This window comes from Plutella xylostella, chromosome 3, assembly GCF_932276165.1.
Source record: "Plutella xylostella chromosome 3, ilPluXylo3.1, whole genome shotgun sequence".
In the NCBI taxonomy this organism is placed as follows: domain Eukaryota; kingdom Metazoa; phylum Arthropoda; class Insecta; order Lepidoptera; family Plutellidae; genus Plutella; species Plutella xylostella.
In genome coordinates, this window is record NC_063983.1 from 9,388,196 (window position 1) to 9,415,863 (window position 27,668).

General features: G+C 39.8%; 1 protein-coding gene across 1 annotated transcript; it reads left to right on the top strand.

The window, feature by feature from the left end:
• Positions 1 to 292: 292 nt before the first annotated feature.
• On the top strand, positions 293 to 27,124 carry LOC105381082 (sodium-coupled neutral amino acid transporter 9 homolog). Its single transcript, XM_048625789.1, has 12 exons — positions 293 to 825; positions 8,661 to 8,735; positions 9,014 to 9,200; positions 11,112 to 11,221; positions 11,749 to 11,906; positions 17,559 to 17,720; positions 18,077 to 18,271; positions 18,624 to 18,820; positions 19,282 to 19,386; positions 19,636 to 19,704; positions 20,273 to 20,433; positions 26,888 to 27,124. The coding sequence occupies exons 1-12, from the start codon at positions 740 to 742 to the stop codon at positions 27,057 to 27,059; spliced, it is 1,677 nt and encodes a 558-aa protein (XP_048481746.1). The 5' UTR covers positions 293 to 739; the 3' UTR covers positions 27,060 to 27,124.
• The last annotated feature ends 544 nt before the right edge of the window (positions 27,125 to 27,668 follow it).

Here is a 27,668-nt window from a genome sequence, read left to right on the forward strand (position 1 = left end):
AAATTAGTCATTAATATAAGTACTTATTTGTTATATAATGTAAATAAATATGTGATATAAATTTAAGTCATTTATTTATCATACCTATTCAATATTTTATATTAGGTACAATTAATATTTAATTTATGAATCATTTAAAAGACAAGGAAAAAAATGCATTTATTTATAGTACAATATAGTTGTAACAAATATTGTAAATTCTATCTGTAATATCTAACTGCAACTATTTGTTTACCTTCCGTTTTCACGCCTAATGCATGGTCCAATTTTATTATTAAATATTTCTGAGAACAACCAAAACCAGTAGACCCAAATCTTGTAAGTTTAAAAAAGAATAACTACTGCAAAACTTCATCTTATACATCAGCTACTTACACTTATCTGAGGTGTTAAGCGCCGCCGCATTTCGCAGTACATTTGTTATCATGCTCGATAAGTTTTTAACTTTTCTTAATAATAATTAACAACAACAACGGAATCCGGCATTATCTATCAAACGTGGATGGTCTGTCGCCACAGCCACAGCTCTTTACAGTGTCGACAATGACCGCAATATTTTCGAATATTATATCTAAACTTACTTTAAAAAATATGAGTTAAACCTTTAACCAAAAATTGTGCAGCTATACACTTCTTTTCCCTTTTTAGCGTTCTTGAGTGCATTGTAAAAGTTCGATTTAACTAAAAGTGTTAAATTTGGGGTGTTTTCCAATGAACAATTATTATTTTTTAAAGAACAATGAGGTTTGTGTACCGGAATACGCCGAAGCGGAGCTACGAAGACCTCTCCTCCCCCAGCTCCGTGCAGTCCGTCGATAGTTACGAGTAAGTCAGAAAACCTTACATATTTTCTTGTAGCTTTACTTAAGTAACAAAAAGGAATTCTTATTTACCACCGATCAATAATAGAGGTGTAATACGTTAGCCATGTCATCTGCTGAAGAACCGATAACCGTTTGTGTAGAGGAGTTCTCGAGTGGAGAGAGTGGCAAACGCAGCGTGGGACGCCCTCCTGCCCGCTAGACCGACGACCTTAGGCGGGTAGCCGGTAGTGGCTGGATGAGGAAGGCCGAGGACCGAGTGTTGTGGCGCTCCTTGGGAGAAGCCTATGTCCAGCAGTGGTTGATTATTGGTTGATGATGATGTTAGCCATGTCTGCCTGAGGAATCTTCGCGCTCACATCATCAATATTATTCAAATGCAAAATTGCAAGCTAACTTGAACTTCTAGGTAGGTAATCAATACAATTAATCAAAATCAATTAAGTGATTCAAAATTTAGTTAATGTTATAGTAATACTATTAGATAGGTAGGGGAGACCGGGGACAAAAGTAACAGTTTGTAGTTTCTGTCTGATTTCTCGTTATTAATTACATTTACGATAAAATAAATATAGTCACATAAAACTTTCGTCTATAGTCTACAAATATCCTTTATTACTTTACTTAAGGCATGCCGAATTTTAGCAATTTTATGGCCTCAAAAAAAAAAGGGAAATCGTTACTTTCGACCCCATGGTCAGGGCGAAAGTAACAAGGCATGGGTCGAAAGTAACAACCCATAAATTCTGCCCAATGTTATAAATACCATTCAAAATAAAGAACAAGAAAAACAATCAAATTATTTAGTTAAGAAAACTTCTTAAAAAACTATCAAAACTAAAAAAAACTTATTACTTATTGACAAAACTAAAAAAAACTTCTTAAGATAAACTGTAAATGAGATCCATCATTTAAACTGACTAATTGATAAGAAGTTGTTTTATTTGTGCTATAATGTACAATATTATGGCACAAATATCAAATCAAAACAACAAAAAATAAAATTTACAATGTGACATGGGAAAGTTACTAAGGTAACACGTTACTTTTGTCCTGCCGCGAGCTGTTACTTTTGTACCCATCCCCATTTTTGAAATATCAGGCAACATAACTTTAAAACAGCACGTGTTATTAGAAAACAATTTATAACATGCTACAGACAATCTTATAATGAATCAATGAGCAAATAGTCATATGGTTATTGGCATCTTAATTCTACGTAAACACTAAATGAATAAACACCAAAAAAGTTACTTTCGGTGTGTAAAATCACGAAATGCTCACTAACACAAACTTGCACCGCGGCTCGGGCGCGGAAAATGATAGCATGCGCGGGGGGCAGTGCAAGCTGACAACCAGCGGTCGCGGGCGACATTTCGGCTATTGGGGAAGTCTACAGAGGCTTTGTTACTTTCGACCCGCTGTTACTTTTGTCCCCGGTCTCCCCTATTACGTAGGTACACATAGAAACTTTTTTTAATTCATATAAGTCCGTTTATCAGTAGGTACTTAGATAAATGGACATGGCGCCTAGTATTTGTACTTATATCAACTTATGTATCGGAAGCAAATATTTAACAAAGTTGCAATCAATCTTGGGGGTTGGTCTCTGGACTGATAAATAACTAACTTAGTACTTACATAAAGATAAGCTAGATTCACAGGCTATGTTTAACTGCCTGATGAAACACCTACGGAAGTTTCGTCAGCTGATTTGTTAGCAAATAATAGATATTGTGCACTAATAATGACCTAGGTACCTACATTTAGTAAGTAAATATTTTGTCGTCTATTCTATTTCTATAGGATAGGTCAACTATTATATTAAGTTATGGGAATGATAGTTCCTGCCTCTGGCTCATTCGTTTGGTACCTGTCTACCATAGATATACCATTGTGAAAATAAAAATATAGGAAGTAAGTACCTGGAAGATTATTGCAGGGTTCGGTGGCACAAAACATACAATTCCTCAAAATCAATATTTTTGGTTTAACTCGACTCATGCTACTGCTGTACTGCTACTTACTCCTACGATTTTAAATGAACGAAGTAAATCATTTAGGTACTAAGACGGTTTCGCAAGTGATAGGTACCTACTTGAGGCAATGTGCACAGGAGTACCGATCTAAAAGTTAATAAACTGTTGTGAACCGCAATATCTGAGGACAAGGGATCAAGGCAGACCGCGTCAGATGTCGCGCCTTGAATGTGTCACTCGATGTACCGACATGACATATAGATCCACCCAGTGATAAGCTAATATAGAGGATGTTGCAAAAACTGCGTCTCCATAGAAACTTGTATGTACAGTTATACACTTGACTTTTTTAATATGGAGAGCTTATGTTTTTTTGTGAGAAGTCGTAGAACGAACGTTGTTCAGAAGGCCCCCTGGGTCACCCTCTTTAGGTCTTTGGTACATCTTACTAGTTAAAGAAAAAATTCTCATAGCACAGGTGATATATAGCTACCGTACCTAATTGTTTTTTTAGTTTTTCCTGTAAATCATTTTTCATCACAAATTTTGTTCTCAGAGCTGCCCCTGATCTCTCGTTAGGGTTCAATGAACGATATCGCCATTATCTTTTTTCATTGTATACTACGAAGTTCAATAGTAATTACCAATTTGATAAGTAAATACCTAGGTAAGTAGGTATACTTAATTAAAATTTCCCAATCTTAATGTCGATACTGAGTAGGATAGCTGGGGTACCTTATTATTTAACGTTGAAAATTTGTATGAGTAAACCAATCGAGAGATCCAAGAGTGCATGTTTGTTGGCTGATGATGATGATGAAGAAAAAAGAAAATAGCATAAAACATAGTTATATTATTATGAATTACTTATCTAAAATAGTTACGAGTTACGACACATGCTTTCACTCTAAATCCTGACGAAAACATCACACACACACACCGGGATTTAGCACATCTAGATGTGGGAACACACCAACCCGCAGTGGACCAGGTGCGTGGAAAATGGTTCAAACTTATTAAGGAAAAATTAGTACGTGTGAGGAGGCAATCAAGAGGGGATTTAGGTAAACACACACACGCACACACACACGCACTCACGCCTTGTACTAATGTACTCCCTTGCGGGGTAGGCAGAGGTGCATTGCTGCACCCACTTTTCGCCAGAGTGTTATGTTAGTCCCAATGTAATAGGGGGCGGGCCTATTGCCATTTTACGGGCACATCCAAGACCCGAGAACAAATATCTGTGTTTAAAAAAATATCTGCCCCAGCCGGGAATCAAACCCGGGACCATCGGCTCAGTAGTCAGGTCACTAACCACTACGCCATTCGGTCGTCTATCTTTCTCTCTCTTTTCGCTCTAAATTTCAGCATGGCTGAACATGTGACTTTACAAGTAACTCTTACCTAATCTGAGCTTTAGTGATAAACTTTGTGATGAACTTATTGTCATCGCTTCGATAAAACACACATGAGAATCATTGTAAAACATCTTCTGATTTTGAACAACTTAGATACAAATATACTTAGGTACTTACAGGCAGTTAAATATCTGCGTAGTAATTTAATCATACTAAGTAAACTTAGCTACTTATGTTTATATATGTACTTATTCTTATTGCAATATTTAGTGGCCTCCAGTTGGTAGATAAAGTTTTCAATGTTGCTTTAATCATAATCAGACTCACTTCTGCAGTTGACGTATTCAAAGCGAGTCAATATTAGATAAACAATATTTAGGAGACAACACAAAAATCTAAGATATCATCGAATCGAAGTTAAAAGTTGCAACTGCAGGTAGGTATTTACTTACCTAATTAATTTGTAATTAATTAAAATCGAATTTCTTGTGGCTTTTTATATTCTGAAATTGATGTGACGTCTCTTATTAGCAATAAACTGCCAAAAACACTTCTCTGTTAAATCGGCGGTTAAAGGTATTGTATTGTATTGTATTGTATTTTATTTCATATAACAATATTAACAATTGTATTTGAAAATCTTAATGTCTACACCACCACCACGTAACATAATATAATTAATTAATATGATGTGTTATACAAGTCAAACAATAAATTATTATCTATATTCAATTTACAAAATATAATAATCATTAAAAATCTCATGTGGATAGGTTATGTTAAATTTAAAATATTATCAACAATTAGAATTAAGTTAAAATTTAAATTACTTATTAATTATAAAAAGATGTCAGACTTATCAGTATCACTTAAATATTCTTCCACACTATAGTAACCCTTCTTTAACAAATACGCTTTTAGATTGTTTTTGAATTTAGTATGGGAGACAATCTGTTTTAGATCGCTTGGTAGTTTATTAAACAGAAGCAGGGCCTGATATCTCGGTGTGTGTTTAATGTTAAGCCGTGGACACATTTCAGTTTTTAGGTTTTTTCGCCTAGTCTTTAATCTTTCTGTCCTTTCTGCAGCAGACTCGAATTTATTTAAGTGTTTGATGAGATTAGATGTGCACATCAGGATATAGAGGCATGGCGCGGTAAGTATGCCAAGTTGAACAAATAGTTCCCGACAGGATTGTTGCTGTGGAATTCGTAACATTGATATCGATTCTGAAGGCGGACATTTTAAATTTAGCGATGTCAAAACCTTAATTTCTTTGTTTAAAATTCGACTCTATGATTGTTTCCGTAAATGTCATTTTATGCTGACAATTTTTTTAGTTTGACAGCGTTAAAATTAGAATTTCTGCCTTCAGAATCAACATCATTGTTCTCACAGCCCTTTTTTGCATTACAAATGCTTTTTTCATATTATAGTGGTAACTGTTACCCCAAAACTGTATGCTATAGCGCAATTTAGATTCGACTAATGCATAGTAGACTTGCATGAGATTTTTTAGTTTTAGTTCATCTCTTAGACTACGGAGGGCAAAACAAGCCGAGCTCAGAGCACTTTCAATTGACTTGAGTTCCTCTTTCCAGTTCAGGTGGCAATCTATCTGTATGCCTAGAAATTTTGCAGATTCTACACATTCCACTTTTTTACCATCAATATAAACATTAATCTCGTCATTGCTCCTACATGTAGATTTGAAAAGCATTGCATTTGTTTTGCTTGCATTTAGTTTTAAATTATTGATACTAAACCATTTGCAGAAAGCACTTATGGCCATGTGAACCTTCTCGTTAAGCGAGTCTATGTCTGTAGCATTGAATATTGCGTTAGTATCGTCCGCGAATACAACTAATTGAGTATCGGGTACCTACAGATCTAGTGACGTAATTAATTAAATCATTAATAAATATAATAAATAGTATCGGGCCAAGATAGATCCTTGAGGCACACCTCTAGCAATTTTAACTAAGTTTGATCTATGTACAGTTTCATGGTCGTCCTCTATGGTAAGCAGTTCTACAAATTGTTTCCTATTACTAAGATATGACTGTAGTAGGTTATAAAATTTACCTCTGACTCCGTAGTGTTTTAATTTATAAAGTAAAATTTCATGATCCACCAAATCAAAGGCAGCACTTAGATCCAGGAATAAGCATGCTACTTTCATTTTTTGGTCAAGCATCATCGTTACATCATTTACTAATAAATCTACTGCATCTATTGTGCCAATTGATTTTTGATAGCCAAATTGTCTATTATTAATTACGTTATTAAAGTTTAAATGGAGTGTCAATTGATTTTTAATAATTTTTTCAAAGATTTTTGATAGAGTTGGTAAAAGTGATATGGGTCTATACTTTTTAGGATCAGTGCGAGATCCTTTTTTGTGAACAGGTAGTATCCTAGCAATTTTTAGCTGCTCTGGAAAAATTTCGTTCTTCAGACAGTTATTAAAAAATGTACTGAGAGGTTCTGCTAAAATGTCTATGTTATTTTTTAATACGCAGATTGGGATTTCATCAAAGCCAGATGATGTTTTTGTTTCCATACATTTAACAATTTTAGCTATGTCTTCCGGGGTCGTGAGTCTCAGATTTATATCATCATTAATCCTGTTTGTATAATTTTCGAGAATTCCTAATGCAGCATCTACATCACCGTGTGACTCCACATTAGCCTGATCAAATTGTCCAGAAAAAATATTTGCAATATCAATAGGATTATCTACAGCTTTATTATCGATTTTTAAAATCATATTATTTATATTATTATTATAACTTTGTTTATTTCTATGCCTATTTACTACTTTCCAGATTTGTTTTGTAGAGTTTTTGGCTTTTTCAATTTCCTTCTTCACAGCATTTCTTTTGGCATGTCGTACTACCCTGTTGTACAATTTTATGTATGCTTTCCGATATTCGCAATTATTTTTCCATTTTGCTGCGTTTAAAATTCGCTTCATCTTGCTTGACACTCTGATACCCTTCGTAATCCATTTTAATGATTGAATAGTTTTTTTTCTTAATCTTTTTTTTGATTTCTTGAAACTTTCCTTAAAAACTCCTACAATTTTTTGGACAAAAGTGTTTATACCCATGGCATTCCAATCTTGCTGAAGTATTTTACTTCTAAACATCATATTTGATTTATCGTTAAATATTCTCCGTTCTACATAAACATACTGTTCTTCCGGTTCTACCTTTTTTGGCATAAGTTTTTTTTGCCTAATCTCGTATTGCATAGTAACGTTTGGTCAAAGTCTCGTTACGCCGAAAATCGTATGGCATAAATCTCGTTTAGTAAAAAGTTATTTCGCATAACATTGTTTAGCCTAATAATGGTATGGCCAAATCTTGAATAGCCTAATAATGCTATGGCATAGGTTTATACAAAGTAATAATATTCGTTTGGATTTAACTTTGACGGAGCGTCTCCCTACATAGCGCAAACTGGTGCCTTGTATTGTTTCCGCTGTTTGGAAAACGCTCCGCTCCGCTTCGCTGCGCTCCGCTTTGGTTTTGATGAACATGTGCACCTAACACGCTCCTCCTCGCTTTGCTCGTCGTCGCACCTATTTTTAGGTTTCGATCTCATGGGGTTTGTAATAATTATATTGGTCGTTAACTTTCGATTTTTTGATCATACAATATCGTGATTTTCGGGATGTAGGAGAAAAATACCACAATTTGTACATTTACTACATACTTAATATATTATTTATTAAGATAACATTAGGAGAAACAAGATTATACATAGGTATAGACGAACATAAATTTGAGCAAACGAAACTTAGGTGTTTAAAGATTGTGCCTAAAGAGTTTTAGACGAAACGAGCCTTATGCCACATAAGTCTTGGCAAAGTGATGGTTCGGCCAAAAAAGTTTAGACCATACGAGTTATGCGAAATGAGTTTTGGTCAATAAAGATTATGCCAGATGAGCGGAACCCTGTTCTTCCTTTTTTGATTCGATATGTTCAATATCTAAAGAACAAGTTATTCCAGCGTGCCCATCTCCGATTCCGTTATGATCTACTTGAGTATCAAGAACAAGAGACTCAGGCAAGTTAGTGAGAAGCGTCCACCTATCCGTATCGTACCTACGTAGGTATGGGAATAAACTAATTTTCATAAAAATATGGAGAATGAAATCAGAATGTCAAAATTTGGTAAAATATGGAAAAATAAAAACATTTTCCATAGAAACTTTTTTGGTCACTTGGCTTTTGAACGTGGAGAATGTTTTTTTTTCGCGAATTTTGTAATTCTGGTTTCATTTCCGGGCTTAGATATAACATGCCGCACACGTAGGTTTCGGCTTATTATACCTACCTACTTACCCACTTTGCAACACCCTGTATACAAAGAATACTGAATGCGATGCTTACGATGCCGAAAGGGGGACGCTTACCTTAATAAATATAGCTATTTACCATCAAACTTATGAACTTAGCTGGTGGTGGTAATGTGTTGTATACTTCCTCAGACTGTTCGGCAGCGCGGGCTCCGACTACTCGGACTGCGAGCTGTGCGACGAGCGCCGCCGCCGCACCAGGCACAGGTTAGTAGATCTTTGTTTATTATTATCAGATACCTAATACATAATTAATTTCATAATTCAGCCCCACAGCCATCTTTACATCTGTAGGTACAGCCGAGTATCCCGCCCACTTCTGCAGGCCTCTGATTTTTGCTTTGTCGACATTCGCTATCAGTGTATTGGGATGCTGTGGAGTGAGCGCGAATCGTGTCCCTGTTAACCAGTATACGAAGACTATGTTAAAATTAAGTTTAAATTTTGATAAAAGTATCTATCAATGTTCTCACATCAACTTCCAGCGCCCCTACACCAGCGTCCTACAGCAACACAGCCCCTAGTAGTTCCCCCAGCGCCATGGACCGCACAGACCGAGCCGAGCGCGATGCGAGGGACCGCACACACTCGCCCGCGCATGAGAACACGCCGCTGCTCGCTGCACCCCCGGCCCCGCCCGCTTACACTGTGGTCAGGGATAGCGACTCTTTGGTAAGTCTTCTTAAGATTTCCTAAGTTGTTTAGGCCTTAAGGGCATAGGAACAGTGGCATGTTGAACCCTGACCCCTTTATATAGAGAATGCTACTGACATGGGGCAGGCCAGTGTACAAAGGTTCCGATCGAATATCCTGGTGACAAGACAATTTATATAGTTAGGAAAGCCTGACGGACTGACATATCCTTGGTAGCTGTTGGAAGCGCAATCTGGTGTGGGACGTCTTCCAGGCTGATGAAGAGACAATCTTTGTTAGTTATATGCGGAGCCAGAACTTCATAGCAGAGGCGTATTATCTCTGGCTGAGGAAAGTTGTGTGAGGCTGAGGGAACTTTTTGTTCACCTGTTTCTGAAATAAATAAATAGGTATAGTGCGACAAACTTATCTGTTCCGGTGAGAGCGAACTAAATTGATCCATATCTCATAACTTACCTATGAATTATACATTCATATAGATTAGGTGGGTTTATTAAAACCGCAAGGGTGAATTACCACTACAGGGTAACTTAAAATATTATAGAATCAAGAAATATTAGACATTTACGTGAGCTCTCACCGGAACAGATAAGTTTGTGGCACTATAGGTACTTGTGACGTTCCTTAAGAAAGTCTTTATGGTCTAAAGCGTTTGAACTGCCAGTTAATTAGAACTCAACAAAGTTGTACCTAAGCAGTAAAACTATCTAAATAAGCTAGTAATTAGCTATGAGTATTTCTCCCTGAGTTAGAAATGGGAGCAAGATCACGAGTCGATGTGTTATTTAGCGATAACACACTGATCAAAACAGATTCGAAGGAGCATGTCATTAATAGCAAAACATTACTCATTTGTATAATTTACTCATAAATAAATAGTAATAGATTAAAGCTCACTTTATACAAGAACTTTGGCACGTGCCTGGTAGAAAGCGAGTAGGTACTTACCAAAGTACCTAGAAATGGTTAACATTTAGGGTAAACGAGAGATAATAAATGCAAAGTGCGTCATTAATTAGGTTAACTCAATTCGGTTATCGCGTAAAAAATTATAAAAATGCTGAATTTTGTTGCTTATTTTGTCATACGAGTATTTTGGATATATTCGTAGGCAAGATCAAGAACATGATCTAACCATTGCACGTTGAACATGGGTGTTCTGCCCAATAAATGAAAAAAAAAACCTAAAGTTATACGGTTTAGAGTGTAAATTTGGATTACTGCCATGGTCCTTCCTTTGTATAAAAACATACATGCAGGCAAATTAAATAAATAAATATGTGGGGACATCTCACACACGGCCATCCGACCCCAAGCTCGGCAGAACCTATGTTATGGGTGTCGGACAGCTGATATATCTACACAAATACATAGATAGATACTAAATACAAATATCAACCAAGACCCGAGTACAAATATCTGTCTTTAAACAAATATCTGCCCCAGCCGGGAATCGAACCCGGGACCTTCGGCTCAGTAGTGGGGGTCACTAACCACTACGCCATTCAGTCGTCAATTAAGAACCTTCCTCTTCCGAAGTCGGTTAAAAAGTTACAGCATTTAGGTAATCTCGATTTGACGGCAACGGTTGGTGCATGATACCCTAACTTAACTCCGAACACTTAACCTAAATTCAAGGCAATTATGTAGGTTCTATTTATAATTCTGCGTGTTTTCCTCTTAAATCAGTCCAACTAGGTATCTCTAAGTTGCGCTATAAATAGATATCTGATACGCACTGACGCCTCCCTATAAATTATTGTGACTATCGTGACGTCACGACTTGGAGGACAATATCGATAAGTCCGTATCTGCGTTGAACTTTATGTGTTACCTAAGTACTTAGTAAATTATTATTTGACAGAATTAAATAGGTACAACTTCTTTTTTATTATTCTAAACTGTTTCCTACTTTATATTACTTTACAGGGACCGGCCGACTTATCTTCAAAAGCTGTATTAACCACAATGGACAAATTGGAAAGAGATAAAGAAAAGATCCCCGAAAGAAAGAAAAAACAGAGCTCTTTAGTCACTATGTAAGTTACCTACTTCAACTAAGTATATTTAAATCTATGAAACACTACTATTGGTACTACAGACAGGCTTATTCCCAAAGCAATTTCCCAATATTTTCTAACAAGTACCTACTACCCCACAGTGAGCGATAAAGGGCTGATGATGATGATGATTATGAGGTTAAAGAAATGCTATTTGCCCCTGGCGCCATCTACAAATGCTTAGATGTCAAAGTCATATAATTTTGTTCATCGTAAAAATATAAAATTTTCTTATGAACGTCAATTTTTACAAACGACTCTCCGTTCGGATGTAATATTATCGGATTATACGGCCCTTGCTCCAAAATTAAAGCAATATTTTTAGACAGTGACAGCATTTCTTTTATCCCACGGGTAGGCATTCACCAGACATTGTAAAACAGGCCCTAAATCTATTGCCGTCAAGCAAGTGACAGCAGACAGAGTTAATTATTAATCATTCGCACAAATCAAATCAGTACATTAACCGACCAAATTACGAAGTCACCCTAAATCTTTCATTCCAGCTTCTCCCTATGGAACACCACAATGGGTTCCTCACTACTCACCATGGCGTGGGGCGTGGAGCGCGCGGGGCTGGCGGCGGCGCTGGCGCTGCTGGCCGGCATGGGCGCCGCCTGCCTCTTCACCGCACATACGCTGCTGAGGGTTAATAAGCACCACGGTACTTAGTCACAGCCTTATACTCGTCTTATACGTAGCAAAAATACAAAACTTGCGACTAAAATATGAAACTTCCGACTAAAGTATGAAACTTCCGACTAAAATATGAAAATTCCAACTAAATTATTAAACGTTCGACTAACACACTTACTAAACTAAACAAAAATACTAATATTGCGATTAAAATACCAAATTTCTGGAAAAAATATTGACACTAACTAAGAAGGAGTAGACTAAATACTAGAAGCAAACGCCTACTTCATATCTCTCTCTCTCAGCCTTCTGTAGTCCACCGTTGGACATAGGCCTCTCCTAACGATCGCCACCCCAAACGGTCACCCGCCATCTGCATCCAGCGGCTTCCCGCTACCTTCCGCAGATCATCAGACCAACGGGTTGGGGGGCGACCGACACGCCGTTTGCCGACACGGGGTCTCCACTCCAGAACCTTTCTACTCCAGCGGTCGTCGGCTCTGCGGGCTACGTGGCCAGCCCATTGCCACTTCAGCGTGCTAATCCTTTTGGCTATGTCGGTAACTTTAGTTCTCCTGCGGATTTCTTCATTACGAATCCTATCTCGCAGGGACACGCCTAACATAGCCCTTTCCATAGCACGCTGAGCAACTCTGAGCTTGTGGATAAGCCCTTTGGTGAAGCACCACGTCTCGGCTCCGTAAGTCATCACTGGCAACACGCACTGATTGAAAACGTTTGTTTTCAGACACTGAGGTATGTTTTCAGTGAAGATGTGTCGTAATTTCCCGAACGCTGCCCATCCGAGTTGGATTCTACGAGCTACCTCTTTATCGAAGTTGGATTTACCTAATCGGATCACTTGTCCTAGGTAGGGATACTGATCGACAACTTCGATGGTGACACCTCCTACAGTTACGGGCGATGATGAAACATGTTCGTTCGACATGACCTTTGTCTTGTCCATGTTCATTTTCAGCCCAACTTGTTTAGAGGCATCATTGAGGTCTGTGAGCATTTCGCCTAACTCCTCCAGCGTTTCCGCCATAATAACTATGTCATCAGCAAATCGTAGATGAGAGATATATTCGCCATTGACGTTAATGCCCAGTCTTTTCCACTCTACAAGCTTAAAAACATCTTCCAGTGCACAGGTGAACAGTTTCGGAGAAATAACATCTCCCTGTCTCACGCCCCTTTGCAACTGGATCGGTTTTGTGCTATGTTCGTGTAATCGAACTGACATTGTGGCAGCATTGTACATACATCTCAACACCTCGATATAGCGATAGTCTATATGGCACCGCTGAAGGGATTGAAGCATCGCCCAGAGCTCAATAGAATCAAAGGCTTTCTCATAGTCCACAAACGCTAGACATAAAGGTAGATTATACTCCTCGGTCTTCTGTATAACCTGCCGAAGCGTGTGTATATGATCTATGGTACTATAGCCTTTTCGGAACCCGGCTTGTTCGGGTGGCTGGAAGTCGTCGAGTCTTTGCTCGAGACGATTCGTAATAACTCTCGAAAACAGCTTGTACACATGGCTCAGAAGTGCAATGGGTCTATAATTCTTCAATAGGGCTTTGTTGCCTTTCTTGAAGAACAAAGTCACTACACTTCTGCTCCATGCCTCCGGGCTTGTGCCTTCGAGTATGACGGAATTAAACAGCCTCCGAAGTGCTATTAAAATCGGTCTACCGCCGGCTTTCAGAAGTTCTGTCGTTATTCCATCATCTCCCGGAGCTTTGTTGTTTTTTAGCTGTTTGAGAGCTATACTAATCTCGTCTAGACTGACGTCCGGAATATCTTCGGTATAGTGTCGGGTGAGTGGCGCTCGGCTGTCGTGAGCACCGCTGGTAATAGGGTTTTGTGTTGTGGTGTATAACTGTCCGTAGAATCTCTCAATTTCTCCCAGAATTTCGGGCACTGATGAAACGGTGTTGCCAGTGTCGGTCTTCAGTTGGGTCAACAGAGTCTGCCGAACAGGTCGATCTCTAGCAAAGACTTTGGAGCCCTTGTTTTGCTCTATTGCGTCTTGAATGCGCTTGCAATTGTAGCGTCTCATATCGCAACGTCTTGCTTTGGCGATCTGTCTGTTTAGACGTCTGTATTCGACCATATCAACTGAAGACTGCAACCTCATTTCTCTCCGTTCTCTTATGAGACTCAGAGTCCCATCTGAGAGTTTTTGAGGTCCTCGGTTGGTTCGGGACGAAAAATATTTCGATCCTACCTCTCGGACAGTTTCCACAAACCTATTATTTAAATCGTCAACTGTAACGCAATTCTCTAAACATATCAGGCGGTCGCAAAGCTCAGACTGAAAGCTTTCGGGATCCTGGATTTGAGCAGGAGTAGGACGGAGCGTGGACTTCATTAGACGGGAGCGTTCTATTTTGCAGTTTATATTCAAAGTGCCTCTTACGAGTCGGTGATCGCTGCCGGTCTTAACCCTACTGATCACTGAGACATAATTGAATATGTGCTTCTTATCCGTCAATATGAAGTCGATCTCGTTTTTAGTCTTCCCATCGGGGCTAATCCACGTCCACTTCCTTTGTGGCTTCTTCTTGTAGAAGGAGTTCATCATATAGAGGCCCTCCTTCTCCAAGAAGTCAGCCAGCATTTGCCCACGATGGTTCCGGACTCCAAATCCATGTGACCCCACTTTCGTCTCGCCGCCTTCTTGTTTTCCGAGTTTCGCGTTAAAGTCTCCCATCACCACTGTGAAATGAGTAGTGAGCTTACGCAGGGCAGACGATACGTCTTCATACGCAAGTTCGACCTCATCATCGGTGTGCTTAGATGTGGGTGCGTAAACCTGTATGACCTTCATTGAGTATCGTTTAGATATTCTCAGGATGAGGTACGCAACCCGTGCCGACACACTTCCGATTTCAACGATGTTGTTGACGAGGGACTTGTTGACGATGAACCCGACACCCCCTTGGGACAGTTGGTCGCCCTCCCGGTGGTACAGCAAGTTTCCGGACTGGAGAATTTCCGTATCCTCTCCCTCTCGTCGGACTTCGGATAACCCTATAATGTCCCATTTTAGCTTGCTGATTTCCTCTTCCAGCTCCTCTATCTTCACGTCTTCCCTCAGTGTCCGTGCGTTATATGTTGCCAGGTGCAAGGGTCGGTTGGGCTGGTAGCCGACTCTCTGCCGGAGATTCTTCGCACCCCCTGCCCCGCCGTTACCGTGACCGCTACCGGAGTCCGGGATAGCGGGGCTGCCGGGGACTGGGGGCCGGGGCTTTGTTTTTTCCATCAGGAGGTGTATTTGCCATAATCACCGCGCTTGGCAGGCGTGTTGGTGATTCTCCTTTTTTACGGCGGGAGATCGCCGCCTCTGCTAGGAGAGGAGGTCGGGTCGATTTACCGCCGCCCGACATTCGGCGTTGTCACTCGTTAGCACCACCCAGGGGACACGTGTAGGGTAACTAGGGTTTGTACCTACGGACGTGAGCGACAAGCCCCCCCTACTTCATATCTACCACCAACTAATATAACTTACACAACGATGGGTTCCTCACTACTCACGATGGCGTGGGGCGTGGGGCGTGGAGCGCGCGGGGGGGGGGCGCTGCTGGCCGGCATGGGCGCCGCCTGCCTCTTCACCGCACACACGCTGCTGCGGGTTAATAAGCACCACGGTACTTACTGACATACTCACCTTATAAGTAACTTAAATACAAAATTTACAACTAGAATACGAAAATTCAGAAAAAATACAAAATTTCGGGCTGAAATAGTAAAAATCCGACTAAAATACTACGCGTCCGACTAAAATACTACGCGTCCGCTAAAATACTAGGCGTCCGACTAAAATACTACACGTCCGACTAAAATACTAGGCATCCGACTAAAATACTACGCGTCCGACTAAAATACTAGGCATCCTACTAAAATACTAGGCATCTGAATAAAATACTAGGCGTCGGACTAAAACACTAGGCGTTCGACTAAAATTACGAAAAAAATTACAAAAATTCCGAAAAAAAAAATATTAACAAGGATAGAAGACTAAATACTAGAAGCAAACGTTTCCTTCATGTCTACCACCAACTAATGTATAAGTTACACAACAATGGGTTCCTCACTACTCACCATGGCGTGGGGCGTGGAGCGCGCGGGGGGGGGGGGCGCTGCTGGCCGGCATGGGCGCCGCCTGCCTCTTCACCGCGCATACGTTGCTGCGGGTTAATAAGCACCATGGTACGTAGTGACACTAGTCTCCTTGTTTTTAGCATAAATAATAGTTACCGACAGGCGCTTTATCATGTTTTGGTCAAATTTCCGACGAAAAATATGAAAATTCCGACTAAAATATGAAACTTCCGAGTAAAATATGAAACGTTCATCATACTTAGATGGAGAAGACTAAATACTAGAAGCAAACATTTCCTTCATGTCTACCACCAACTAATATAAGTTACACAACGATGGGTTCCCCCCTCCTGACGATGGCGTGGGGCGTGGAGCGCGCGGGGGGGGGGGGGGCTGGCCGGCATGGGCGCCGCCTGCCGAGTCACAAGCACACGCTGCCAGGGTTAATAAGCACCACGGTATACTGATGATGGCTGCCATGTTATAATGATAATATATATATTGAGGATAGCACATATACAAAGTCCTTGAGCACACACACATCGCCACCGAACCCCAAACTAGACAGAGCCTGTAGGTAATGTGGGTATCGGACAGCTGATATGATTACATTACATACATAGAGAGATGACATATTGAAATCAATCCTGAAGGCACAAAATTTTATTTGGTTGTTCAGATCCCTTGACACACCCTCTTTCTGTTAGTCGACTAATTACGGGACACCCTTTACACCCTGTATATTTTTCTTTATTACCACCAGGCGGCGCCACATGCGAAGTACCAGCACTATGCCGCACCCTACTCGGTCGCACAGCTGAGACGGCGGCGCACGGGTTCAGTCTGCTAGTGCTGTTGGGAGAGGCCTAACTGTGTTATGTTCAGCAGTGAATGATTAAGGGCTGATGATTTGATGATGCTATTTAGAACTTTTTTGCCGATCTTTACTGGATGTCACGTAAATAATAGACCTACGGAGTGGCTCAAGGGGTCAATCTGAACAACACTTGGTCAATGACATTAAAATAATCGCAAAAAAAATTGGTTTACGATCGCGACCCTCTTTCCACTATTTACGAGACACCCTGATTTTTCTTTATTCCAAAATTAATTTTAGTTTCCCAACCCCCCACCAGGCGGCGCCACATGCGAGGTGCCGGCACTATGTCCCACGCTACTCGGCCGCACGGCGGAGACGGTGGCGCACGGGTTCAGTCTGCTAGTGCTGCTGGGAGAGACCTAACTATATTTTCAGCAGTGAACGATTAAGGGCTGATGATACTACTTAAAACTTTTTTAACCGACTTCAAAAAAAGAAGGAGGTTCTCAATTCGTCGGGATATTTTTATTTTTTTAAAGTATTTTTTATGTATGTTCACCGATTACTCCGCCGTTTATGAACCGATTAGGATGTCATATAAATAGAAGAGCAACGTAAAAAGGGTGGCTCAAAGGTTCTATGGTATTAAAAAAAATGCAAAAAAATAATTGCTTTACGATACAAAAAATAGGTGCAGGTTGTCCTTTTTTTTCTAAGATTAATTTTAGTTCCTCTATCCCCCACCAGGCGGCGCCACATGCGAAGTACCAGCGCTATGTCGCACCCTACTCGGCCGCACAGCAGAGACCATCGCCCACGGGTTCAGCCTGCTAGTGCTGCTGGGAGCCAACATCGTGTACTGGATACTGATTACTAACTTTCTGTACTTTACGGTCAATTATTTGATGGGTGAGTAGTTTGGGAGTGTTTTTTGGGGTTGGGTGGTATTTTGAAATTGCTGAGTAACTAATGTTATAACCATGTCATTTCTATTGCATGCTTTGAAAACGCAGCTATTTTTGTTTTAGTTGCATTACAGTTTCGTTCCTCGTTCATTCTATAACATGGTAAAATGCAAATGTACTTACCCCAGATTTACTCTCGTGTTAATTAATTTTATTCCGGTATAGTTACCCTGGCATAACGTGATGTTTGGTCGAATCCACCCTAATACCTAATAAATAAAAAAATATTGCGTATCTGTAAAAAACCATACGATATCTAAATTCCTTCCATTCCATTTACCTCCTCTTTTACCTTCCCAGATTTGCCGACAACCTACGGCACAATATACAACACAACGCTAACTTGCCGCACCGACTTGAACGGTACAGTCGCGGACACGGCCGGCTCGCCGTACTGGGACCTGCACTCGACTGTACCGGTCTACGTCGCGTGTCTGGTGTTCCCGCTGCTGATTAGCAATAACGCGTCGTTTTTTACTAACTTCAACTCTTTGGGTGAGTTAAAATTTAATGATATTAATGGGATTATTTTCTATATCCTATTAATGCCTAGCCAAGAAATTTTGGTTTGGACATATCATGAGAACAGAAGATGAACAGAAAATGTTGGAAATGAGACCTGATGTAAGACGTAAGGATGAAGGCCAAGAAATCCGTGACTAGATTGGACGAAAGAAAAAAGGGAGTGTGGAGTGAATGAGGATATAACTAAGACGCTCAAGGCTGACCTTAAATAAGGCAAAAGCTAGGAAAATGAAGGAGGACATTTTATAATAGCCTATTTATTGTTAAATAACATTGACCAAAAGCTCAACTTTCGCTTATTTCTCTTACTTTTCCTCCCCAGGCACACTCTCAGTCCTCTACCTACTAATCTTCGTGATCTTCAAGGGCTCGGTCTGGGGCATCAACTTCAACAGTACCCTAGTAGTGACGCACGCGGGCAAAGACGCCGCGGCTCTGAGTGGAATGTTGGCCCTGTCGTTCTATATTCATAATATTATCATTACAATTATGAATAATAATGACCGGCAGGAGAAAAACGTGAGTTTTGAATTTTTATGTTTTTGGTTTTATAAGTTTGCGATAGATGGCGCTGTTAATAGTTTTAATTAATAAGAGGGGTAGGTTCTCGTTTTACATTATACAATATCATCATCACGATAATGAACAACAACGATCGGCAGGAGAAAAACGTGAGTTTTTATGTTTTTGGTTATGTAAGGTTTCGGTAGATGGCGCTGTTAATAGTTTTTAATAATAAGAGGGTTGTTAGATCTTGATAAGGGTAATAAGATTTCTGACTGATAATGCGAAATAATCTGGCCTTACTGGTGAAAATATTGGGATAGACATGCTTATGTCTATACGATAAAGAAAAACAAATCTTATTATGTACATACATACTTCGTTTCGAAGATTCTGATTAAATTAAGAAAATGTAATTAGGTATAATTACTCCTCATCAGCGTCATATACTAAAAGATCCATAATGCTTGTTTCAGGGGCGAGACCTGACGATAGCGTTTGTTCTAGTCACAATAACGTACACATTGGTGGGAACTATATTCTACATCTGCTTCCCGCTGGTCAAGACTTGCATTGAAGACGTAAGTGGACTATGACAATATTAATGGCACAGGGCCGTTCATCATCATCATCAGCTTGACATGGTCCACTGCTGGACATAGGCCTCAAGGAGCGCAACAACACTCTGTCCTCGGCCTTTTTGATGACCAGCAGTGGATGATTAAGATTTGCTTAAATCACCAGTCAACATTAGTCCAACGGTGATTACCGTTAAGTATTACCTAAAATAAATATTTTTTTATAATAAATTTTATGTTTCCTGTCTTCAGAATCTACTGAACAATTTTGAAATGCACGATGTGATGACTGCCGTGGCAAGAGTACTTTTGCTATTCCAAGTAAGTTTTTTTACATTTATGTTCTTTCCTTTTAAAGTTTTCAGTGCAGGGTGTTATTTGTTCTTACCCTACTCTACCAAAAACGCTGCTGTTTTCATACCCTACCAAATCTGAATTATGAACAACTAGCTGTTCCCGCGCGCTTCGCTTCGCCTTAAAAAGTTTTCCCGTGCGAATTCCGGGATAAAAAGTAGCCTATGTTCTTTCCCAAGGTCTAGACCGTATGTATACCAAATTTCATTCAAATCCGTTCAGTAGTTTTGGCGTGAAAGAGTAACAGACAGACAGACAGACACAGTTACTTTCGCTTTTATAATATTAGTTAGGATTAAGTAGGGTCTCCCTAGGCTCACTTTGTGTAGGAGGAACATTTAATGGGGTTTATGTAACAAACGATCCCAGTAATAAACAAAGTATCGATAAAGGCGCAGGCCCAAATAAATCGAACCTATTTTAGTTAGATAACCGTTTTAAAAAAAAGTATTTTAATAGCGCCACCTAAAACGCAGTTTTTTTATCAGCTGCCAATATAATATGATATTTATTACATTTCTCTATCATTTTCCAGGTGATAACAGTATACCCACTAGTGGCCTACATGCTGCGCAGCGAGGCCCTGCTGCTGCTCCCGCTGCGGGGGGCGGGGGGGGCGCTGCTGGTCAACGTGGGCATTGTTACTGTGTGTGTGCTGTTCGCGTGCTTCTGTCCGAATATTAGCACTATTATCAGGTAAATACGTATTATTATATCACATAAAATATCATACCATAATAAGAAATGTTGTAAACCTGTTTATTACAAAAAACTTACGCTCGGACGCTCGTCATCGAATACGTATATCAGTTTCACTCATCAATTTTATTCATTAATAGTGGTTTAAACTCGTTACTTAGTGTTTATTTTCAAAAGAAACATAAAGAAGAGTTTCAAGTTCAAGGGAAAGAAAACAGATTGTAAATCTATCAACGGAGTGCGAAGTTACAAGCAAAAACCTAAAGTAAATCTGCACATTTAACGGCTAAGACGGGGTGAGTCATCTACGCTTACCGGCTCTGAGGGCCTTTATTAGTGTTGCGCCGCCGCGCCGCTTCATAGTAAACTCACGCGTCACTTGCTGGCCCGGCCAACTGGTTTTTGTATCGGGGCCTTTATTGCTGTGCATTTTCAATAAAATTATATACGAAGAATATTTTTCCTAATTTTGATTTTACGATGTTGCCGCTAACCAATAAATACTGCTCTGGTTGTCGCGCGCCAATAAGGAACAAGGAGTGTCTGAATTGTTCTGAATGTACGAACACTTATGACCTTGATTGTGGTAATGTGTCCATTAAACGTTTTCAACTCATGACCCCGACCCACAAATTAGGGTGGAAATGCGATGAGTGTCGATGTAAACAGCCTAAAAGTGATAATACCAATACACCGGCACGTGCTGAAGGCTTGAGTGCTCGCGCCGCTCCTGCCCCATTTACTGAATCGGGGGGGTCCAATGTGACACAGAGGACCAAACAAAAATCAGATTCGTCAAAAAACGCCGCATTTGTAACAGAAGATAGTCTACGTCTAATACTATCAGAAATGATAAAAACAGAAATTCAATCGGCTGTCCAAGAGTCAGTATCACAGAGTATAAAAAATTGTATAACGACGGAGTTTGAAAGGATTAAGAAGGATCTCGCAATGATTAAGGAACTAAAAGAATCAGTTGAGTTTTTCAGCAGTGAATATGACCGAATGGGGACGCAACTAAAAGCTACTGAAGAGCATGTAAAAAAACTGAAGAATGAAAACTTAGCGCTACTTAATACTGTCAACGATATCTCTACAAGGCTAAACATGATAGAGCTTCATTCAAGGGAAACCAATGTTGAAGTAAATGGTGTACCTGAAAACAAATCAGAAAACATAAATATAATGATCAAACAGTTAGGTGAAGTTGTGTCATGCCCAATCTCAGACAGTGATATTCTTTCCTGTTCTAGAGTAAGAAAACTCGATGATAAAAGCGACCGACCTCGGGCTATAATCGTCAAATTACCTAGCTCAAAGACTAGAGATGAATTGTTGGCTGCCGTAACAAAATATAACAAGGGGAAGCAAAACTCAGAAAAACTAAATTCTGAGCTACTAGGCTATGGAGGTAAAAAGAATGCAGTTTTTGTATCAGAGCATTTACCCCCTTTTTATAAAGCCCTACATGCTGAAACAAGGAAAGTAGCACGTGATATTGGCATCAAATATGTTTGGATTCGGAATGGTCGGATACTAACGAGGAAGGATGACACCGCACCCGCAAAACAAATTAAATGTTACGAATCGCTAAAGCATTTGTAATACACACAATTATGAAGCGATATTAAATAGGACCATATTATTATTATTTAAAAATTCAAAATCTACTACCAAAATTTCCGAGGTATGCGGACGAAACTAAATGATATTTATCTAGCGAGCCTAAGAAATGATTACGAAGTCATAGTGGCTACTGAATCTTGGTTGAATGACAGTATTACGGATGCGCAGGTCTTTGACCCGAGATATAACATATACCGTAGAGATCGTGCGTCTACCGCACTGGGTGGTATGGATTCTGGTGGTGTAATAATCGCAGTGAAAAAAACATTAAATTCGTGCAGAAAACCTCAGTGGGAAAGTGAATGCGAGGATGTATGGGTAACAGTGAATTTTAGTGGAACCTCGAACAATAAGGATACCATTACTGTATGTGGTGTATACATCCAATCGCCAGTGAAACAAAACTACTTGGACTTATTTCTCGATAACGCAAATAAAGTAATGACTCTCAGCGAACATAAATTCATTATATGTGGTGATTTTAATCTAAGTTTCATTAACTGGTCTCTGAACAACGAAGACGATACTTCCGTTACGTACTTGTCTCCTTCGAATTACCAGTGCAATATGGGTTACTCTCTTACCGACTTCATGTCTCAAAATAACTTGTATTAATTCAATCCTGTTAAAAACCATAATCTTAGAACATTAGATCTTGTGCTATGTAACTTCCAAGGTCCAATTGTCCGTGCAAGTACTGATTTCCTAGTAAAAATTGATAAACACCACCCTCCCATAGAAATTGATATAACAACTCATAGTTCCGCCATACCGAAAAGCAAACAATTCGCAACACATAACTTTAAAAAGGCTGACTATACAACTGTTAATCAAGCACTACAGGAGGTTGACTGGTGTAATCAATTAGAAGGCTGTAAGAATGTTAATGCAATGGTTGATTTGTTCTATAAAATTATTTGGACTATCATAGATAAGACTATTCCCAAGTGTAAATATCGTTCTCGAAAATACCCTGCTTGGTTTACAGTGAATATTATTAAGTTAATTAAAGAAAAAGAGAAAATACGCTTAAGATTTAAGCATCATAAAAATCCCCGCGATAAACTTGAACTTCAGCTAATGAATAAACGCTTAGATTCAGCTATACGTTATTCCTATAGGAAATACGTGAATTCAATAGAGTCATCAATTGCTTCAAACCCAAAGAAATTCTGGTCCTTTCTGAAAGAAAAAAGAGAATGCCATAGAGCTATGCCTAATGTTATGTATCTTGATGATATATCGGCTGATACCAACACAAATATTTGTAACCTCTTTGTCAGACAATTTTCTTCTGTTTATAGTTCAGACACCATGCCATCGTCTAATACTCCATATACAAATTCGATTGATATGTTCCCTCAGAACTGCTTGCACAGTGTTCATCATCATCATCATTATCAGCCCGTATCTGCCCACTGCTGGGTATAAGCCTCTTCCCTATCACGCCACCTCTTCCGGTCCTGTGCGAGTCTAGTCCAGTGTCTACCGGCCACCTTAACAATTTCATCAGACCATCGGGCCGGCGGTCTGCCTATTCCTCGTTTGCCAGTTCTTGGCCACCACTCTGTGACTGCCCCAGTCCACCTGCCGTCGTCCCTCCTAACCAAGTGTCCTGCCCATCTCCACTTTAATCTTGTGATTCGGCTACCCACGTCATCCACACGAGTTTTACGTCGAATTTCGACATTGGGCACACGATCCACAAGAGAGATGCCGAGCATGGCGCGCTCCATAGCCCTTTGTGCGACTTTTATTTTGTGCATGTTGGCTTTAGTGAGCGTCCATGTTTCGGCTCCGTAAGTGAGGATAGGCAGAACACACTGATTGAACACCTTAGTCTTCAGGCATTGAGGGATTTGGGACTTAAGGACGTCTTCAAGTTTACTGAAGGCAGCCCATCCCAGCTGAATTCGTCTAGCGATCTCCTTTACCTGAGAACTTTGTCCAAAGGATAAACTATGTCCAAGATAGACGTACTCATCCACTGCCTCGATGTGGCAGTTACCTACAATTATGTTAGGCTGCACGTTTGCAGGAAGATTGGTCATGATCTTAGTCTTGGACATGTTCATCCTTAGTCCAACCTTCAGGGATGCTTCGTGCAGTTCTACGAGCATGCATTGGAGATCTGTGACGTTCTCAGCTAGGATGATCAGATCATCAGCAAAACGCAGGTGTGACATGCGAGCACCGTTTATATTGAGACCTCTGTCACTCCAGTCTATGGTCTTCATGATGTCCTCCAAGACGTTAGTGAAGAGCTTGGGTGACAGAGTGTCTCCTTGGCGCACACCCCGTTTGATGGGAATGGGGTTGGTCAGACTATGCATGCGCACTTGCATTGTGGCAGCCCTGTACAGCTCCCGAAGGATATCCACATATCTCATGTCGATGTCGCACCGATGGAGAGAGTGGAACACGGCCCAGTGTTCTACGCTGTCGAAAGCCTTTTCGTAATCGACAAACGCAAAGCATAAGGGTCGGTTGTACTCGTTGCACTTCTCCATCAGTTGCTTGACTGTGTGTATGTGGTCCAATGTTGAGTATCCACTCCGGAAGCCAGCTTGTTCGACAGGTTGGTATTCATCTAGCAAACGAGAAAGTCTGTTGCACAGAACCTTTGCGAACAGCTTGTAGACCTGAGAGAGGAGGCTTATTGGGCGATAATTTGGCAATTTAGTTTTATCGCTTTTTTTGTGGAGGATCGTTACCACAGCATTATTCCAGGCTTTAGGAGTAATACCTTTATTAAGTACTGTGTTAAAAAGCTTTGTAACTGCACTAAGAACGGGTGGACCACCTGCTTGAAGCATCTCCACGTATACTCCATCTTCGCCAGACGCTTTGCCTCGCTTCACTCGGTTTGCACAGTGTTACGGTAAATGAATTAACCATTCTAAAAATAATTAAAAAAATTGATCCCTGTAAAGGAGCTGGCCCAGATGGTATCCCGCCAATATTTATAAAAAGATGTGCTAAGTATTTAACACAGCCCTTAAAACTTATATTTAACAAGTCTCTCTCTAGCTCGACTTTTCCATCTACTTGGAAGCTAGCAAATGTAATACCAATACATAAAGGTGGCAATGAATCAGACATTAAAAAATATCGCCCAATATCAATTTTGTCGATTTTCTCCAAGCTTCTGGAATCGGTAGTCTGTCCTATCTTGGTGAACCATTCTAAAGCCTTGATCACACCTCAACAACATGGGTTTGTTAAGAATAGATCAACAGTAAGCAACCTTCTCTCCTACGTTACAGACTTGATAAAAACAGTGGATGATTAGGTGAAGTTAGTAAGTAAATGGTGCAATGATATCAAAATGATTTTAAATAGCAGCAAATGCTACCATATTAAATTCACAAAACGAAAACATACAGTCAAGTTTGAATATAAAATAGACAATATACCACTTTCTTCAGTATCAACAATTCGAGATTTGGGTGTGACTTTTGACACTAAGTTAACATTTAGCCAACACATAGATAATATTGTAAATAAAGCATCTAAAATGTTGGGATTCCTGAAAAGATCATGCTGTGAATTCAATAAAGCAAAGACACTATTAATAGTCTATAATGCTCTTGTACGCAGAAAACTTGAATATGCGTCCCCTATATGGAATCCTAATTACCAAGTGCACAGTGACAGAATTGAACGAATCCAACGGAAATTCACAAAATACCTGGCTTACAAAGATAGAGAATGCCCTTATAGAAGCCATTATAGTGAAAGATTGAGGCACTTTAAGGTCCAGTCACTAACAGATCGTAGGAATAATATGGACCTTGCAACTCTCCATAAAATTATCCACGACAAGATTTCATCTCCAGACCTACTAGCATTAGTCAACTTCACAATCCCACGAAGCGGTTTTAGACTTGGTAATAGAAAAATATTTAACCCTCCACCAAATAAAACAAATCTCGGTCGCAACTCACCACTTACACGTATTATGAACAACTATAATCAAATTTATTCTTCCAACCCAAGCATTGACATTTTTAAAAACTCAAATTATAGGATATTTCTGCAATTTGTAAATAAATTATAATATATTTTTTATTTTTATAATGCATGCTGCATGAATATTATTAATTGATAATTATATTATTAGATAATTATATTAATTGATAATTATATTGTAATTTAATTCTGTAATTTATTTCTATAATCTATTTCTCTAATTTAATTTCTGTAATTTAACTTGGATAATTTAATCTTGGAATGTAGGTATATTATTAAGGAAACTGATTTAAAATTATGAATGTTGTGTGTGCCTGTAATTGATAAATTTACACAGAACAATTAGTATATTTAATTAATAATTTTATAATGATATTGTAAATTTATTGTTGGTGTACCATTTTCTAATAAATAAATACTTAAATAAAAAATTGAATTTCGAGTAAGCTTGGCTTTAGGCCGCGTCCACGACGCCAGCAGGCGGGGTACACGCACAGTATTATTTACTCTATTGCGGAGATTTGTATGTAAATCGCGCTATAATACTAGTGCGTAGTGGACGCGGCCTAAGGGGATAACAAAGGCTATTGCCACTTCAAATGGATTAACTATTGTAAACCTGCAAAACGTAGTGCCTCGCTTCGCTATTCTTTTGCCCTTATTTAATTCTTTATTGCACAAATATTACAAATAAGTGTACTGTAGTGGACCTGATGCTAAAAGCATTTTATACCAGTCAACCCACAGAAGGTACAGGAAAATTATGTATGAAGGTATAGCCCCATTAAGCTGACAACAAAGTCTATTTCCCACAGATACCCCACTTTTCTAACACCAACATCTTCCCCCCCAGATATACGGGCGCCCTCTCCGGGCTAGTGCACGTGTTCGCACTGCCCGCGCTGCTGCAGGCGCGCTCGCTGCACGTGCGCGGGCGGCTCACGGCGGCGCGCGCTGCTCCTCACGTGTTTGTGCTGCTGCTGGGCGTGGCTAACTTCGCTATGCAGTTCTTTATTGACGAATAGTGTGTATATATAATATACTAGATGTTCCGAGCTTTGCTTCGCCTTAAAAAGTTTTCCCGTGGGAATTCCGCGATAAAAAGTAGCCTATGTGTTAATCCAGGGTGTCAGCTAACTCCATACCGAATTTCATTCAAATCCGTTCAGTAGTTTAGACGTGAAGAAGTAACAAACATACACACTCACAAACTTTCGCATAGGTATATAATATGAAGTAGGATGTAATATATTCGGTGCACGTGCGCGGGCGGCTCACGGCGGCGCGCGCCGCTCCACACGTGTTTGTGCTGCTGCTGGGCGTGGCTAACTTCGCTATGCATTTCTTTATTGACGAGTAGTGGGTGTATGAGTGTGGTAGCGGTTGTATATCCTAACTAATCCTAATCCTGTAACTGAGTCTGTCTGTTACTCTGTCACGCCAAAACTACTGAACGGATTTTAATGAAATTTGGTATACATATATTATGGTCTCGACCCTGAAAAAGAACATAAGTAAGTTTTATCCCGGAATTCACACGGGATTTTTATAAAGCGAAGCGAAGCTCGCGGGAATAGCTAATATAAGATTAGGCGCTGTAAATATTGCCCTCTGGTGATATGTGGTCGAATATT

Bases quoted from the DNA above. Each gene is read 5' to 3' on its own strand.
- LOC105381082 (XM_048625789.1), top strand. From the start codon at position 740: ATGAGGTTTGTGTACCGGAATACGCCGAAGCGGAGCTACGAAGACCTC. The intron at 18,272-18,623 runs GTGAGTTAAAAT...TTTCCTCCCCAG, and splicing joins TACTAACTTCAACTCTTTGG to GCACACTCTCAGTCCTCTAC. The intron at 19,705-20,272 runs GTAAGTTTTTTT...ATCATTTTCCAG, and splicing joins GAGTACTTTTGCTATTCCAA to GTGATAACAGTATACCCACT.